An 18,663-nucleotide genomic window follows, 5' to 3' on the forward strand; every position below is an offset into this window, starting at 1 on the left:
TGATACCAACAAGAATTTATCATATAAAAAGCTGTATACACACAAAGACGAACCCGTTAGCACTTTTAACATGTTACATAACAATAAGAAACACCAAAATTTTACTCCTTCTATAAACGGAAGCGAAAAAAGTTACACAAAATGTCGGTACACCGTCTTCAATCAATTTCTAAGCTCTGCATTTTAAGCGATTTAACTTCGTTTATCTTTAAATTATCGCTGGCATTCTTAGCGTTATTGTTTCGTTGATCCTCTTCAGCAACAAAATAGTCACGCAAATCATCCAATTCCTTGCGAAAATTTGTATGCATTTCAGCTACGGTTGGCAAATCTCCACCAAAATCGGATGGCAAACACTGCTTCGGTATCCAATTTTTATAAAATTCATCGTAGTCGATGTCGGATGTGTAGGTATACAGCTGAAAGTTATTGTGACAACAAAAGCGATAAAAAGAAATTTTTATAGGAACGCAATTTCAAACAGAACAGAACATACACATTTGAATATTTCAGCTCGCATGAACGGTTTGACCATCGCTAAAATTTTACCAAAAAATGACACCACATTAAGGATGTGAATTTGGCATAGACGGGCCGGTAGGCCTTCTTGAAGATAGTAGAAGAATTTCTTAATGCTGCTGATCCTAACCCGTGTCAGATGGCTGAGGCGCACGTCTCTCATATCAAATAAAAATATTATTCCGGGTGCCGGTCCATACTTGTAAAGACATGCATCTGTGTAAAATGGGAATAAATGTAACAAAGTTTGATGAACAAACTTTAAATTGTATGCGTCTTTAATGCCTAGCTAACACCCAATTAGTTCAAACAAGTTGTCTTAGTTTTCCTCATCATCTGTCGAATAATTTTTACAAAAAAAAAATTGGATTTTATCTCTAGCAATATCATTCATCTTAGAAATTATACTACAAAGACTACGTCATATTTTTCTCGTAGAAATTTTGTTGGGATATCACTCGTTTTGGAAGTTTTAGGTCAACAATTTGACGAAAATCGAAAATTTGACGAAATTTAAAAAAACACGACGAAATTTCACGAATTTTAACAAAATTCGAAAATTTGACAAAAATAGAAAATTTGACGAAATTCGAAAATTTGACGAAAATCAAAAATTTGAAGAAAATTGAAAATTTGAGGAAAATTGAAAATTTGAGGAAAATTGAAAATTTGAGGAAAATTGAAAATTTGAGGAAAATTGAAAATTTGAGGAAAATTGAAAATTTGACGAAAATTGAAAATTTGGTGAAAATCAGCTATGCAATCGATACAGTCGAAGAAAAATAAGAAACTGGCAATACAATCCAATCAATGCTATTTATCCCACATGTATTACCAATGTTACGATATTTACGTATGTATATGTACTATAACTTGTAAATCGCATGTGGATTATATAACATCGTTTGGATTGTATTCGTTGAAAAAACGTAAATCTATTTTTCTTCGACTGTAATGATGAATGAAACTTAAGTTCTAATGGCCTGAATAAGGTTCCTGCAAAGTTTCATGGAGATTGGCTGCGGATTTTTCGAGATCGCCCATCGATAGATAGACAGATAGAAACATACAGAGTAAGTTGAAAGATTTTGATTGTTTGGAGAATGCCATTTTTCATGTATTTGTACTGAAAATAGTGAAAATGACGACTTGGAAAAAGCAATATCTCCGGTTCCCGAGCACTTTGGTAGGCGTGTGATAGCTCGTTTTCTTTGTATTTCAAGTGAAAATATTTAAAAAATAATTTAGTTAAGATATTGGACATTTTGGCGAAAGTAGAATTCTCGCCTATACATAGCGGCAACTAGTCTCAAAAAAATTTCTTCGTTCTTTTTTTTGGGGGTTAGACTGCGTCAAGTCCTCCGCTATCGCTCCGCACATGATAAACACGATTTTATGGCCAATACCAAGTTCAGGGTGAGCCACTAGATATCTCGCTTAAATGTAGGCTTCACAAATTCATGACATTTCGGCTACGTAAACGAGTAGCACACAATCAAAAACATCTCAATTACCCATATAATCAAACTTAAGTGCAACTTAGGACAATTCAGATGCGATATAATTACGAATTTGAATTCGTTACTATATTCAACATCCCTTTTACCCAATCAATTTCGAAATAAAATAATAAATGCTCTGATGTGTGTTGTACGGTTTTTAGAAGAGCAATATGCAGGCGCTCTTCATCTGCTGTTCCGTAAATAATGCTTCTTTGTATTCCAAGTCGTATTTATATTTCTGAAAACAACGTTTCAATTGAAAAATCCCCACAATTCAATTCAAAGGAGCATTCGTATACTATCACTCATCAGGTATTATTTATTATTAAAAATCTTCAATATGATCAACAAGAGTGCTGTTGTAGTTGGTTCAACAATTTCCACGGAATAAACACTCAACCTTACGATAAAATATAAAACGGTTTCTGTACGAAAACGAGTACCAGGTATTGATTCTATGTACGATAGGGAGTCACATATTTTATCGTATATCCATTGCATAACATCATAATCTACATGTATGCCGCCCGTTTCGCTAATAAAAATGCTAGGATATGCATACAATAATATTTTTTTGCACCAAACACATTCTCATTCCATGGTTTATGGCAGAATTGTCGTTACGTATTGTTGGGTTACATAGAAAATAATATAAGCCCCGCAGAAAAATGCATTTGACAAACAACAAAAAAGGCACAAAAAACAACAAAAAAAAACGGAAAACAAAAATAAAATTAAAACAATTCGAAGTTTTGTTGCCATTCAACATTATTTGAATTTATAAAATCGTTCACCTAAATGCTTGCTTTATATACATTGGAATAATGCGATACCTACACCGCCGTCCACCGTCTCCTATAAAATATATATGCTGTGTATTTATCCACATGCCGTACATATAGATATAATGGAATATTTAATCAAATTCAATGCGATCATAAAAATATTATACTTTTTTTGAATTAAAAAACGATTTCACGAAATAGTCCAAATATTCGAGCCAAAACGGCAGGGCCGTAGCGAACGGCTGGCTGGCACGAGTTGATGTGATTGAAAATAATTAAAATATAACTAAAAACAGAGCATTCATCAATATGGTCGCAGTTTTCTTCAACTGATCTCGCCATCACACGTCAAAATGATAGAAATCGAACACAAATCGTAAACTGAGCTTTTAGAACTCAATTTATTTTTTCTTTCAATTTAACTGGTCAAAGCTGACTTCAGAGTTTTCTATCCGCCTTCGGTACGCAAGACTAGTTTTACTGAGGCTGAATGTGAAAAGGTGGTCCGGATGGGTTTATTGGAAACCCAGGGTTGAGTAGTTGTGGATATGATAGAGTTTAGAGTGACTGAGTTAATTTAGCGCCTAAAGATGAAAAATGATTTAAGAACACAATTTTGCTGTAAAGGGTCAGAAGTACATTTTAACTGAGATGAACACATCAAAACGGCCTGCTGAAGTAAAAGCATGTAGCCTTTAAATTGAACGGACAGCTGGACTGGCAAAAATGTGAACATAAACGACAAATAATAGATTTTGAATTGAGTTGCAAATTTCCTATCGATAATATCGCATCGGAAACGGCTTAAAGTTCACTGAAGCTTGTTATGCTCCTGAGTATCCTGGAAGTAGTTAACATATATACTTTAAAGTGGGGGGGGGGACATGGTTTGAGTCTGTGCTAAAAAAGCTTTAAAAAAGAGTATTAGCTTACGTCGAGGCAGTTGAGGAAGGAAACATATAACTACAGAACATTTCGTCGTAAGTCATGTTAAACCTATCACTGCTCCTTATTAAACATAAAATCCCATGTACAGTTATTACAGTTCTTACAGTTATTATGCAGTTATTCTGTTTTCAACAACGACGACAAAAACATATAAAAACATATAGCTTCGTCTTAAAAGCAAACAAAATGTTAAAACAAGTGAAGTCATAGATTCTTATTAAAATCTGCCGAAGATACTGAAGACACTGTTCGTACCATTATCAGAGGAAATATTTGGAGATTGATGTTATCAGAGAAGCTTTGCATTTATTACGTTAGGACAGGAGGAAGCAGTGCTATGCTTAAGACCAAATCAAGTAGTAGATTCCATACATGTTCATCAAATGATATGTCTGTGAAAGATTTTAAAAATATTTCCTGCAGCATGGATTTACATATTCACAAGCACTAGATATTATACGCAGTCTAGCTACTACCCTGTCGGCTTATATATTCCAATGATACGCTCCGCGGGATGTAGAGCTTCGATAACGTTTATTGAACATAATGTAGTTGGTAGTAATGGTTTGTATTCGGTGCAATACACCAGAAGTGTGCTGAATTTGTTTTGATAAAATCAGTGACATTTTTTTATTCTGTATGGGTGGCTCTCATCTGTTATCGACAAAGACTTCAGGAATAATGAATAACGATAAACTCGGGGTGATGAGAACCAACGTATCAAAAATCAGGTGCAAACACATGAAGTAAATGACTTGAAAAACAATCTTTTGAAAATACTTAGATCAAAATGATGTAATAGATTCGATAGTGTAAAGGTGCTCATATGCTTACCCTCTGTGAAAGGTTAACTCTCATAAACAATTGAAACTCTAACTACATTCTACAAAATCAATAAAAATTCGTTAATTATACACGATGCAAATCTTTACCTAACTAAACGTCGTCGCATCATATACACCGCATTGTGAAACCCATTCCATTCATATCAACTGGGAACATTTCTGAAATCTACGGAATGTACAAATTTTTGTACTGTAAATATCATGTCACAGTGACGATCATCATATTTATTGAGGTCATGTGAATGTGAAGGGATTGATTAAAATGGATATTATATACCCTACCACCACGATTGAACGGACAAGCCAATTTCCCTTTTTATTGATTCTGTTTGTTTGTTAAATGTTTTTTTTTTGCCATATTTACCAATCGACATGAAAAACGTTTTGATAGCGTTGTCGAAGCAATAATTCGATGCAGTGGAATTCGACAAACGATGAAATATCACAGGAAAACCGCTTGGTGTCGGTGGTAAATAAAAGTAGTCTCTGCACAAAAAAAAAACGGAAAATAATGAAATTAATGAAAAATCAACAAAATTTATTTGAAAATAATTTTTAATTTACTGATTATTCAGGCACTGTTGAATTTCATCCGTGCGTGGATCACGATTTTCGAAGTGTTCGGGCGATGTTTGCCGCGTACGATAGTAAATTGACATAACACTTTTTGTTTCATCCAAGCTGTCGCAGGCATCAAGGAAAAGAGCTATCTGATAAGTTTGTTTTTGAGTTAACAATTCTTTTGAGAAGATAATTTTAAAATTAACTCACCAGCTTATCGGATATATTGTCTGGTACGTGCGGTATTTTAGATTCTCGAATTGCAACAATATTTTCTTTTGAAATGTTTTGTCTTTTGATAGCATCAGCCAAGTCGAAACCTAATTCATATGCCATTGCAAGATTCTTAAAAATAGAAGAGAAAGAGAAATTCAATTTACTGTAAATAAATTTTCATATGAAAATTGTGTATTGCATCAATGACCCAATATCATACTAATATATAACAGTATGTACATTGGATGCTGCGGAAGTAATTCATTACATGAGGTCAGTTTTGTACTAAAAACAAACTCACAAACGTTTTTTTCGAGCAGCAAGCTGCTGTAACTGTCCTTTCAATAGAGTTTGCATATCCGAGCCGAAGGCAAGTTGATGAAAAACACACGAGTTTATGCTAGTATCATAAAATTGTTTCCTATTGAATGAATTTAACTTAGTGCGACACCTGACTTTCACGAAAGAATTCATGAAAAAAAAGCAAAAATATTTGTCATGTAATCGATCATTTGCGCAGGGTGCAAATTGCTATGTAATAGTCAACTTTCGCATCGGGCATGCGGTAAAATAATAGTATGTTTAGTAAAGTTGGTGTCACCCGCCGATACACGAGGGTAATTGCGAATTAGCGTTACCTTCAATGTTTATTTGCTTTTATTGTCAGGTAAATATCAGAACTTATGACACTATTAGAATGATGTAGAAATATTTAGAAATTGGAAAATTCAATCACCAATCAGTTTATGAGTTTTATTTCCAAGTAAACCGGCTAAGTCTGTGGAGTCAACTCATAATTTCGTAGCTCAAAAAGACTTTGTCTTCTCTAAATAGAACATTAAATTGATAGAAATTTCAACCACAAATGTGAACAACATTTTTGTAAAATCACATTACACCATGATAACAGTGTCGAATGTTAAATGAATCTTTAATGAATTATACCGAAAGCGTTAATTTCTGAAATTACGAAACTCAAGGTTAAATCCATTAAATGTACGTGATTAGACGCGGTCTTTTGTTTTTAACAAAATATACAAAATATCAGTTGTATGGAATTTTCAAGAGAAGTGTGGTTAGTTAACGCTATTTGAAACTACAGCGGCAACTGCTCAAACAAATGTAACGAACTTCCAATGATGTCAAGCGATCTATGTCTAATTTTATCGAAGACAGCCCGTTATACAATTTTCAGTTGTTAACATTTCAAGCGATAAAAGTTGATCCGAATCCGAGACGAAGCAGAGGAAAAATGACTTTTTATTATTATCCCGAGTTACATATACAACATGCAGCCTTACACAACAATACAAAGCAAGAAATACTTGACAACTACAGTGGATTTAAAATTTTTTGTTCAGAAATACTAACTCCATCAAAGTATAAAATATGTTTGAATTATATACGCGAAAAAACGTCGAAACAATTAAATGCCGACACGTTGGAATTAGTCTGGTTTAGTTAAGATCTAACTCTCATTGAAACAACTTTTTTTTCTGTGAAGCGTGAATTTTTCATTTTTTTTTTCAATTTGGTTTGCTTTTCAATTTTAATTCAATTTATCGGTAGCAGTGTTTGCAAACAGAAGAAAATCCACCGGTAAGACATGGCAGTTTTATTTTTAGAATTTAAAAAATTTATGAATAGAAATCCGTAATCCGTTAGAAATGCTCCAGTTAGGTTATCTGTCGCTAGGTGTTTATGAATGGGGCTTATAGCTTATTCAACAAAAACAAACTTGAAACAGGTTATGGTATGAGATGTTGACAACTCAATTCCGTAATGGTTAAGACTGATGTCGCGAAACCTTCAGGTGATTGGGGAACAAGAGTCCTCCGATTTATATGATAGCACGATTCATCATTCAATTCTAGAGAATGCGTATCTTTAATTTTTTCGATTAATTTTGTATTGTTGATGTAAAGCGTTCCTAAGTGAAGGCATATCAGGGAACCTCAGGTAACGTCTATCAGGGAAAACTGTTTTCCGGCAATAACTCAGAAAAATATTTATTTAAAATTATTGTAATGGTGGACTAATGTAGGCCATAGAAAGACCAACGGGTGGAGTATACGCACTGGTTGATGCAATGCATCAATGATGCATGTACATCCACGAGAGTTATGACCAAAAGTTTGGAGAGTCCGTCTTTCCTGCAATATTGATGCGCCGCGGAACAGACTCTGTTCCAGCATAAGAGCCACCAGAAAGAAAGGAAAAATCTGCAATTTTGCAACAACTGAGATCTTTAGATGTGTCAAATCTCTTTTTAATAGCTAGATAGGGCCGAAACTTGATACTGAAATTGCTAACACTTGTTGTCCATACAGGACGTCAATGTGTAAGACTCTCTGTTCAGACGAATTTTGTCCGAATGTGCATGTGCACTATAGACTTCTACGATTTCAACTGATGAGACATCTTATTCAATCATTCAACTAAAATGAATTTGAGATGGGGTATATAAACATTCAAAGACATTTATTTATATATTCGGTATGTTTACAAAGCTTGGATATTTTTCATCAGCAAATTGTATAAACAACGTCCATATTTTGATACATTCCGACGTTATATTTGATTTGACGTCGAATCCATTTAATTTCAAAGTAAAAATGTTTTTAAGTTTTGCTTATTTGTTTGATTTTCTTCATATTTTTTTTATATATTTTGTTACAACACAGCGAGCAATAGTATTTCTAAGTGAATAGTGTGTGCTTTCATCATTATTAAAATTCATATTATACTGCGAGACGATGACATCGTATATAAAAGAAAAACTAATGAAAAAAAATAATAGTCAAACAACTCTATATTAGGGTGGGTCAAATCTGTGTGGATTTTGAAAACATCCTTCGAAACTTAAATGCTCATCACTTTTTTATCACTTTTCGGATTCTGAACAAGGTACATCATTAAAATTCGGTTTGGAGGTGTCGCAACGAAGTCTGTCATTTTTTACCGCCATTTTGAAGTTCCTAAAGTTCAATCTCATTGCAAAGTCTCTAACCATAATTTTGTCGATGAACAGTGTTCTAGATTTCAGTTCAGAATCCCAAAAGACATCCAAAAAAATCGATGAAGTCACATGACGTTCTAATAAAAATGTGAATTTTCATGAAAAATTGACCCACCCTAATTGCAATTTCAGGGACGTTTGTGCGTTTGTTATACCATTTCGCTGATTACAAACAATAAATTACATTTCCAGTCGAAAAGGACTGTAAAATGGAAAAGGGTGTCACCAATAAAATTTGTGTCGACTGATTTATGAGCTTCAATTGACTATACACTTGGTTCGGAGGCATGTTTGTCTATATCGTTCATTAGAAGTCAGATTCGGAATAAAATTCGGTCAACGGCTGCAGTATCTACCCATCATATCTAGCTAACGGAAAATTTTTAACATAAATTTATCATCCGTCTCCGAAATGAGATCAACACATTGATAATGACAGTTTGTTGTCTTTTAGTTCTTGCACTACGACACACAATTAAAAGGAAATTTTGTGAAGAAATTTTGGTAGTCATCAAGGCCACACAAATTTAGCGCAAACAACTTGTTATTGTTTTACCAGATAGTTTTCTGCACAGTTTATCCTTTGTTTCTATGCGATAAGATGTTGGAACGACACGCTGGTTCACTGTATTATAGCAAAAAAAATCCGAGAAAATTCACACAGAGTACAATTAACAAAATCTACAATCACTGCCACTAAATAGCTACAAACTGACTGGACAAAATTTGTTAGCCAAAATATTAACACCGAAAACAGCTCAACGGCCCAGATTTAACAAAAAAAGCACGGTTGCAATAAGCCATACAACTAAAGTGAAGAAAAAAATATGAACAATTTGTACTTTAATACTTACATACACGATAGACCCAGGTAATATACGCGAGTGTGTATATAGGAGAACGAAAAATACGATTGAAACTATCTAACAATAGTCATTGATGTGATATTGCTTATACTTGCACTTTCCCTCAATTTGATCTTGTCGTCATTCACTTCGTTCGTTATAAATATTTATGTGTGCCATAATATATCCATCCATTTCATAACAAGTATTTTGTTTTGAAAAAAAAGCATTGATTGCGTACAGTGTGAGCCGATAGATGTTGGCTGACAATGAATGAATTGATCGAAGATGTGGCGTAGAAGAAGAGTGGTAATGTTAGACATGTTTAGGTAGATACTAATTGATTTGGTGAAGGTTAAAGACATATTTGCTGTGAATCGTTTCTAGTTTTCGAGGGACATTGTTGCCGAATTTGCTTTCATTTTATTTTACTTTAATCAATTTTAATGTGGTAAAAGCATAATCACCCGGTATGATTATCATATTCCCCTTTGATATTAGTAGATTCAATGGATTCACACGAACTTGGGCAAAATTTATGTGTCAGTTCGGTCCTGGATATAGAACAGTTCGTTTGGTGGTCAACTTCTGCGACCATTGGTATTTTTGCAAAGAAAAGTTTTTTTTTGTCAAGTTGGATATTCTTTGTAAAACTACTAAATGGTCCCAGAAATTTACACAGTGCTCCAAATACGCCCCTCATTAACCTCATTCATTGCTTATATTTGACGCCGATGTAGCTGATGTCCTAGCCTGTCGATACTTGTAAAACATTTATTTATTCGTCGAAAGACTTCGGAATTAAGTTGACGCAAACAATTTATTTTTAATCGATGTGAAACGTTGTTCTAGGCAAAAAATTGTTCGAAACGGTCAGCCGCTCATAAAAAATTACGAATGGCGGTCTAACATTTTTGATTCTATACCGTTTTAAGATTGCTTGAAAATGCTTCATATATGTCTTTCTAGCTACCTAGCTAATATAAGATTATGCACCTCTTGCGAAAATTGTTGTGTGGGACGTGTGGGCATAGCTGGTAGAACCGAAGACGAGAACCGTAATGACCACACGTCAAGATTACAATTTTGGCAAGAGCACATATACGAGATAAACAAAAATGTTCTAGAAATTATTGGTTTAGGCAGATATTAGTACTTTGTTTCATATGGAGTGGGATCCTCAAGCGGCAGCGAGAATCCCACTACACATGAAATACAATGCTTTATTGCATGAGAGAAAACGCGACAACAAGTGAGACATTTCGACCACTGTTTCAATCTGTGGGAACATTAAATACGTCTGTCGACGTTTTGCGTTAATATGCAGTTCAAAAATACCATTTCTCATCAGACCATGGCGACAGTGGTACTCGATACAGTGCTCTATAGAACACTATACCGATTTGCACACAAATAAGTCTAGCGAATCACAATTGAAATAACATTTCAATTTGTTCCTAAACTCAACCATTCGTGGCCAGTGTCTGTGTGTGGTTAGCCACCACAAAGCTGGACATACCAAGTATCGTACAAATACACGTGCTGAAACTTGTGAAAGTTTTTTTTCCAAAACTTCATAAGTCACACGGATACATGTAACGTGGGTGATTCTGTTATAGTATGACGTTTTTCTTTACGAAGGAGGGAAAGACTTTTCCCTAGGGATGGAAAGTCCATTTTCCTTCCCTAGTAAAGTAAAAAACAATTTTTATCTATCGCGAATATGAACGGCCTCAGTGAAGATTAAAGCGGCTGACAAAATGCGGTGTTATATTGTAACAAATTAGCTGAGTATTTTAGAGACATATCACCTTTTTTTGCTTCAAATAACACTTTGAAATGGTTTTAAAATTGAAGTACCGACAAATAGATCAATTGTTCTAAGTCGTCCAAAATTTACAAAAATCAATTATCGGAAATGATATCGGTAATCACTGACTTAATAGCAAAACAAATGAAGTACAAGATTTTGCATCAAACACTTTGTCATACATTGAATTATAGCAATACGATTGCCGTCTCTAACTGATTAAACGTGTTCAAGGGCTGGATTTTTTTAAAACTCCTCTTACTTCTCCATCAGTTTATTAAATGGACACCACCGAAAGTGGATTTGTAAGCCGTTGTGCTTACTGCAAAAAGCTATAAGCTTAATTTGTCAGACATATATTTCCACGCAACTGGTACTCAATTTGATCTTTAGATAAATTTTTTTTCGCAATTCAGTGACGAAAAATGCAACTTTCTTTGCGCATTATTAAGACAACTGTTGTTCGTAAATCGGTGATCAATGTTCTTAATTGTATTGTACAATGCCGGGCAGAGTAAAATAAACCAGGCAGTAGTGCTTGATTTGAACCTGAATTATCAAGGAGCCTTATATTTTGCGAATGAAATTAATTCAATATGTGTTCATTTGAGTTCATTTCCGTACAGTGTATTACGTGAAAATAAACATGACAATGCCTCAAAACGCAGTTATCGCCGAGGTGCATACAACGTTTTTCTCATGGTGAGCCTAATAACTTTCTTTGCATAAAACAACGGAGTTTTAAGTTTGCGAACATTATGATGCTGAGTTGCATAAATAACTATTTTTCGATGAAATTGTTTTTTTAAATACAAATAAGTTTTGAATTGAAAAGTTTTATGTTTTAAAAAAAGAAAAGCTTAGAAGTAGAATATTCACATGATTTTATGGGTTAACTTTTCCCTTTTTATAACAAAAAAAAAACTTTTTTTTTCAATTCGTTTTTTTTTCATCTATCGAATAAATTTTAAAACGATTACACATTACTCAAACGCTAGAATGTAAAGAAAATATATGTATATGTGAAGTTCACTTACCGAAACATATAGAGCCGAATAGGTAAATGGAATAATAATAAAAAAAAACGAAAAGTTCATAAAAAGGTTAATACACTTAAATCCACATTAAGAAGTTTTATTGCACAATCGATGTAATGAATGTGATTTAATGTGTGGAATTGTTATTGGATGAGTTGTAGCGTGTTAGTTTTCCGGAAAGTTTACGTTTCGGTAGTGCAATGCGATGAAAACTTTAATTGTCGAGTCATCGTCGATGCTATAAGAAATTAAATCGAAATGACTACAAGTACCCTGATGCATATATAAATGGACAACTCATTCAATGCTACCAGAATTCATCTGCTGAGTTGTGTGACTGTAAGTATTATTACTACACAGGTCCTATTGTTGGAAAATTAATTTGCAAAATTTACTAACATTTTCCAAAACTTGCTGAGATTTTCCAAAATTTTACAAAGTTTAGTAAATTTTGGAAAGTTTAACAAATTTTCTAAAATGCTCCCTGATGCTAACATTAATAACATCTAAAACAATTCAGTAAAGAGAGTGTAAATGATGTAATTTTGCAGTTTCACGAAATAAATGGCTGTTTGTTTCCATTCAGAGGTTGGATTTTGTTAAACAATAATGAAAGTATCGAATGAAATCATAAAAAAAGTCTTCAAGACAATTGGATGCACCTAAGAATAAGCGTTGGAGTTGTGGAACATATCTGATTTTCGTCTTCAAGGCGCGCTGACAGTAAAGGAGCTAAATATCTACCTAACATTGGAGCTTTAGATAACTTCTATAGATCATCTTTAAGGACAAAAGAATGAACGAAACATTTAACGAAACTTAAGTGGGGTTACGTCTGAAAGTACAGTAACGTGAAGATGATCTATGATCGCTAACAGTAATATCAAATCAATTGTTTCAATTTTAACATTTAGAAAATCAAAGCTGAAGTTCTTATTTCCATTAACACCAAAAAACAACCAAATAAATGGCATATGAGTTTCAATCAATTTATGGAACTGTTCGGTTTCGCAAAGTTTTTTTTTTCATTCGATAAGATACACCACATGACTTTTGATATGTTTGACCTTCTTCCCCTCGTCTGAACTCATTACCTATAACATGACGAGTCCATGTTGACGTCCTTTTTGAATGGATTCGATGGAGGAACGAATTACCGGCTACGGATTTCTATATCTGCATTGAGACTAAGTAAAAGTTAAATGTTCAACTCACCTGTTGGCATTTTTTGTTTGATTTCTCGTTCCTTCTTTTTTTGATTAACAATTTTTAGTTGTGTATATGTGTGCTGTACATTAAGATTGCTTGCGCTTTTATGCAATCGATTTTATTTAATCGACTCAGCTACAATTTTAGAAAGATCTTTTCCTCGTAACGCAAATATCGAAATTATTCAACTTTCGCTTGTAATTGCATACTGCTTTTGCAACGAACGAATGGCATTGGTATTGGTTTGTTCAATGTTTTATGATTAGCAAGTCAATGAAAAGTTTTGTTTTGATGTTATTGCCGACGTTATTGCATGCGATGAATATGGTTCTCACAGTCTTTTCGACTTGAATATAGTTATCATCAGCAACCAAAATTCTTAATTCATTGCTCCATAGAGTAACCATTGTTTTGCCAATTGTGTAAAAGTTTAAGGGTAATATTCGTAAATTTCAAACTTTGGAGCTTTGGACAGAAGTTATTTACCGTTTAATGAAAAATACTGAAAGACTGTTGGTGCTTTTTTGCCATTTTTCGCGAAAACTGATGAAAATGCCGTTGTTCAGTTTTCAAAATCAGTGTTCACTTTATGTTATTTTCCTAACGTATGCTAAGGAGCGAGGTTTCCAGCACACGCCGGATGCGAGTTCTGGAATCAAATTCGCTAAAAAAGCCTTTTAGCATAAGTTATGAACAACGTTTTTTCTGAACGGCTAGTTAGGAAAACCCCTATATTCACTTCATGGAAATAGTTCATTACCGGATGACATTTGCAGTAATGGTCATTTCCTCTGGGTTTCGCGAGTAATATTAGATTATAGAATACTCAGCACAAGTGTGTATGGGTGTCAACAACTACCGAGAGTTCCATATAAGGAGGACAAGCAGGCCCGCAACGAGATGGTGATCAAAATTGGCATTTTTTCGGAACTCACTCACAATATTCAAGTAAAGTAAACGCGAACACCTAATGAAATTTCTACGTTTTAACCACAGGTGATGAAGACGTCAATTTGAACTTAATCTTGTAATGACGTCTGCTAACGATGTCAGCTAATTTTTATATAATCATCTTGTCTTCTCAATTCATTGCTCTCGCTTTTTGGACTTAAATCCTGTAATAGTTCGGAAAAGTTTACAGAACAATTCATAAATATTTTGCCGGAGGAAAAACATTACCTCCTTCATTATATTCGCTGTGCCGGGCAACTGAGATGTAGTTCTTGCATTTATTATTGAAAAACGTGCAGATGGGAGATTTCTTACGCCAAGAAGTGAGTTGACTAAGTTAGACGATGATTTCAATCAGAATATAAAAACATGGATGAAAAATTTTTTTCTTCTCGCAATGAGCGTGTAAGAGAAACGAAGGCCAAGTAAAGTGCTTTGTGAATGAGTTTTTACAGAAGTGTCAGACACACGCTAAAAACCAGCTTTCCACCTTCGTAAACTCAAAAGTAAAAATTTAAAAGCTTTTCCCAAGATATACTTTTCTAATAGACTGACAACCTGCATGTAACGTTTTACCATCACAATGTTTATACCTTAATTTTCTCTTAAAGAACCGTAAAATGTACCAATTCTCTTGAAGATTTAACTTGTATATCTTTTGTTTCGTTTCTTTCTTATATACACATCAAACAATTTCAAGCAGCAACGGAGAATACACAAAAAAAAAATCATAAAAGTGTTTCCCGAAGAAATTATATTTGAACGATTTGATTCTAAAAACATTTTCGTTGAAATAAAAGTTTTCAGAAAGCTTTCAACTCGACCACAATATACGAATCTAAAATGGTAAATTAATAACGAATTCAATTTTACATTTATTTTCTTCTATGAGTATATCTATATACACCGTATACCACCCATGTGTACCTTACTGAAATGACTGAAATGTTTTCGGAAAACTGTTTTTGGAAAGACAATATAAATCTCACTTAAGAGCAACAAGAACATTGTTAAAGTAATGATGGTTTTACGTTGAAGAGATCTCTTGTTTGAAATAGAGAATCCCTAAGAGGCCATCCCTGAAGTACGTCCATATTTTCTTTAGACTTTTTAGTAATTTCTCGTTCCATTCAAATCCGTTCGCACTATACATGTATACCAGAAAGAGCGAGTAGTATCCGTTTTCCCAATTTTTCCACCCGGAAAGACAGCAGTCATTATGAGTGATTCCTATGAGCATTCGCAGCGTAAAGTAAGATTCAGCATTGAAGTTACACTGCAAAAAAAAGTGTTGAAAATCTTACCTGTTACAGGTAACTCTGTCTCCAGGTAACCTACAATTGCTTCCACAGCTGTAGATTTCCATACAAAAAATACAGTTGAAGAAGACAACCTAGATAGATTACCTGTAGATAAAGCTATATGCAACAGGTAAGGCTTACAACTTTTTTTGTCAGTGTATGCTTTTGTATAAGCTCAGCTGGCCGTCTCATCGTGTCATGGGGCACATCGTATGTAATCTTGTTTCTTTGTCCACACGAAAGACCGAAGAAGAACAGAGAAAGCGCGCCTATGCACTGTTATGTGAAGACCAGCTGATCCGAGACGATGTTGAATGCCCTTATTAAAAACTGCATCCCCGGAAAATGGATCCGGCTACAACCCTTGCATTTAGCAATAAATAAATAATCCGTCTATTCAGACGTATTCTGCTATTGCATCAAAATAGAACAAACGAATAACGGAAGAGTAGCAAAAAAGAATACTTTCTACGTCCATCACAAAATTTTATTTCATTTTAAAAAGTGCACATTTGATCCAAACATAAAAGTTTCATTCAAACACTCGCGGAAAGTAACGTCCGACATTTTTTCTGATTTGTAAGTTGTTTCGGTTTGTAATTTTTCCCACGAAAATTTCGTTTAACAACGGTAAACCTAGATTTTAATTTTCTGAACTTTTGCTGGTAACTTGCACTGCACGCGACAACAACACTGAAGCCAGACTTTGCTAGACTTTTATGTGGAAGAACAATTACCGTCCACAACGACTCCTAATCAGAAATATGCCGGAAATATTTCACTTTTCTGCGAACATAGACTGTGGATCTGAGCACTATTTCACAGGACTCTCAATGATTGACGCTGTCGGCAAGTCGGTCAGTTCTGTCACTTTATCGAACAATATTTTCATGGACAATGTGATCGAAAATTTTATTTCCTAACAAATGCTTTTGATTTTTAAATTTCGTATCTCAAAAGACCGACTTGAAGGCAGTGCCATCGCTGATTTTTGTGGTAGTGACGATAACAATTTCCACAATCTATTGCGTTTTGAATGGTAAAATCCTCTGCGACGGATAATAATAGAACTTTAATGCCAGTCGCAATAAAAATCAATTATTGCATTAAATTTAACATAATTTTTTTATTGATAAGGCTAGTCATTTGTTGTCAACAGCGAGGGCTAAGGACAAACTTGCAGTTTAAGAGGTTAGTGTAATTGGTTTCCAAATTTGACAGCGTAATTTTTATCTAGAACACTAACCTCCACAGTTTGGACAACTTGTAATAAGTACAAGATTTGGAAAGCAAGGTTTCTTGATTTAGGAAAAATATGAATGACATTTCAGTTTGCCGTACTGTCGTTTTCAACAGATTCTATTCTACATAAATTCTAGATCCACAAATTTGACAGTCTTGATATTAAATGGTTCTTATCCCAGTAAACTTGTCATTACATACGTGTGAGACAGAAAAAAATTAAAAAATAAATTCACAATTTTCTCCACGGCAGAGTAAAATAAACCAGGTAGGAGCGGTTCATTTGCGAATCTAATACACTGTATGAAAATGAACTCAAATGAACATAAATTGGAAAAAATTATTCGCAAAACATATAGGGCTACTAGATTATTCAGGTCTCTAGTCAAATCAGCGCTCCTGCCTGGTTAACTTTACTCTGTCGTGATTTCTCTCAATATAATAATAATTTTTACTTTACTAGTGAGGTAATGTGGCCTTTCCCTCACTAGTGAAGACCCTTTCCCTCGCTCGTAAAGTAAAACGCCATACTTTACACGTGAATTAATTTGATATCTCATATCACGATGAGTAAAAGTACCTCGGGCTGAAGCCCTCGGATACGAGATACGGATCTGGATACGAGATTTCAAATTACTTCACTGGTATAGTAATGTACTATTTATATAATAATAATATAATTTAGAAAATGTTTATATCTGTCACTCTTTCATTGGTATACAATTCGTCAATAATTTAAACAAAAGAAGTAACAGATTATTTTATACACTTTTTGATCGTAATAATATAATGAGCTGACGTTTATTGCGAAAACTCTGAATGGAACGGACTAATGCAATGTTAGTCATTTCAATTCCAATATATTGAGAATGAGCAGCAAGGTTCAGAACTTTGATGAGAACGACATGATCAGTTTAGTATAGTAACAAATCGAAACGTGATTGAAAGAATTTTATATAGGGACACGAACAAGAAATGAAATCTATCGATGTCATGGTCTGTAGAAAATTTACAGATAACCTTTAACATGCAGCTCATCAAAATAAACCGGAAGATTTTGCAAATAATTTCATACGCTGTCACTTCTACGCTTCGTTGAAATCATTCTTCTTTTTAAGAAGCCTAACTTGTTTATAATGGAAATCCATATATTTCGAGGGGAAAACAGCTAGATAGAATTCTGTCCGACAACCGTTGGATATTCCTTTAGACACAAGTAAAAAACACTTTCAATTTGGGAGACAGTTCCCGTATTTACCCAAAAGTCAAATGCTAATTGGACCAAGGTTGTTTTTGAAGATGTTACACAATCAGCCAATATTTTACTAGAGTTGTTTCGAAAAAAAAGTATTTCATAACAAAATTTCAACTGAACGGAAATTGTAGTAACATTTTTGTACAGTTCAGCGGATCTTTAGTGATAACGGCCCCAGCGATCGGCGTAGCCTCTTCATACACAACCTCTGCAATTTTTTTTACTTATGTTCCCTCAATTTACCAATGATTAGACGTACTTTACGGAATATTCAATCAGAGTTGTGACCGGTTTTAACCAAATGTTCCCTCGTTGATCAGACAGTAACTTGAATCTTCTATCTGTTCAAATGGAAATGAAGCCCCTTCCACTGTCTACCCAATTTGCTTCCCGTTAGAAAATTTTCATTGTCTGCTGTAGCAGTTTAACAATACCATGGCACTGCTCCAGGAGACAGGAGACAGTGGAACTTATTTCTTAAACGGCTAATCATTTGTTACAGACAGCAATGATAAGTCGATAATCATAGGTAAACGTGTTTTTATATGGTTGCAGATGTACGTTAAGACTTATGAAGTAAAAGATTTTGTACTCTATGAGATACTTTAAACAAAAGAA

At 34.1% G+C, this 18,663-nt stretch overlaps 2 protein-coding genes across 7 annotated transcripts in view; one reads left to right on the forward strand and one right to left on the reverse strand.

Moving 5' to 3' along the window:
- LOC119076757 (alpha-tocopherol transfer protein-like) lies at positions 1-9,397 on the reverse strand. Of its 6 annotated transcripts, none has more exons than XM_037183708.1 (6): positions 8,952-9,212; positions 5,371-5,505; positions 5,164-5,309; positions 4,964-5,085; positions 497-735; positions 1-419 (listed from the first exon to the last, which is right to left on the reverse strand). In XM_037183708.1, exons 2-6 carry the CDS (start codon positions 5,494-5,496, stop codon positions 159-161), a joined length of 894 nt encoding a protein of 297 aa, XP_037039603.1. In that variant the 5' UTR covers positions 5,497-5,505; positions 8,952-9,212; the 3' UTR covers positions 1-158. The 6 variants fall into 6 exon arrangements, with proteins under 6 accessions (XP_037039603.1, XP_037039608.1, XP_037039606.1 ...); XM_037183713.1 differs by lacking the exon at positions 8,952-9,212 and adding an exon at positions 9,275-9,397 and having other exon boundaries at positions 7-419; positions 5,371-5,525; XM_037183711.1 differs by lacking the exon at positions 8,952-9,212 and adding an exon at positions 9,250-9,386 and having other exon boundaries at positions 7-419.
- LOC119076756 (retinaldehyde-binding protein 1-like) overlaps positions 6,851-18,663 on the forward strand; it is a 25,628-nt gene continuing 13,815 nt past the window's right edge. The window contains exons 1-3 of the mRNA XM_037183706.1: positions 6,851-6,974; positions 7,040-7,045; positions 16,525-16,532. The gene's annotated coding sequence lies outside the window, so the exon portion shown is untranslated. The remainder of the gene's footprint in view (positions 6,975-7,039; positions 7,046-16,524; positions 16,533-18,663) is intronic.

Source organism: Bradysia coprophila, unplaced genomic scaffold (assembly GCF_014529535.1).
Source record: "Bradysia coprophila strain Holo2 unplaced genomic scaffold, BU_Bcop_v1 contig_232, whole genome shotgun sequence".
In the NCBI taxonomy this organism is placed as follows: domain Eukaryota; kingdom Metazoa; phylum Arthropoda; class Insecta; order Diptera; family Sciaridae; genus Bradysia; species Bradysia coprophila.

Excerpts from the sequence above, each read along its gene's own strand:
- LOC119076757 (XM_037183708.1), bottom strand. The coding sequence starts at position 5,496 with ATGGCATATGAATTAGGTTTCGACTTGGCTGATGCTATCAAAAGACAA. Across the intron at positions 736-4,963 it reads AACGTTTTTCATGTCGATTG|ATGCATGTCTTTACAAGTAT; the intron begins GTAAATATGGCA and ends CATTTTACACAG. Across the intron at positions 420-496 it reads GAGCTGAAATATTCAAATGT|CTGTATACCTACACATCCGA; the intron begins GTATGTTCTGTT and ends AATAACTTTCAG.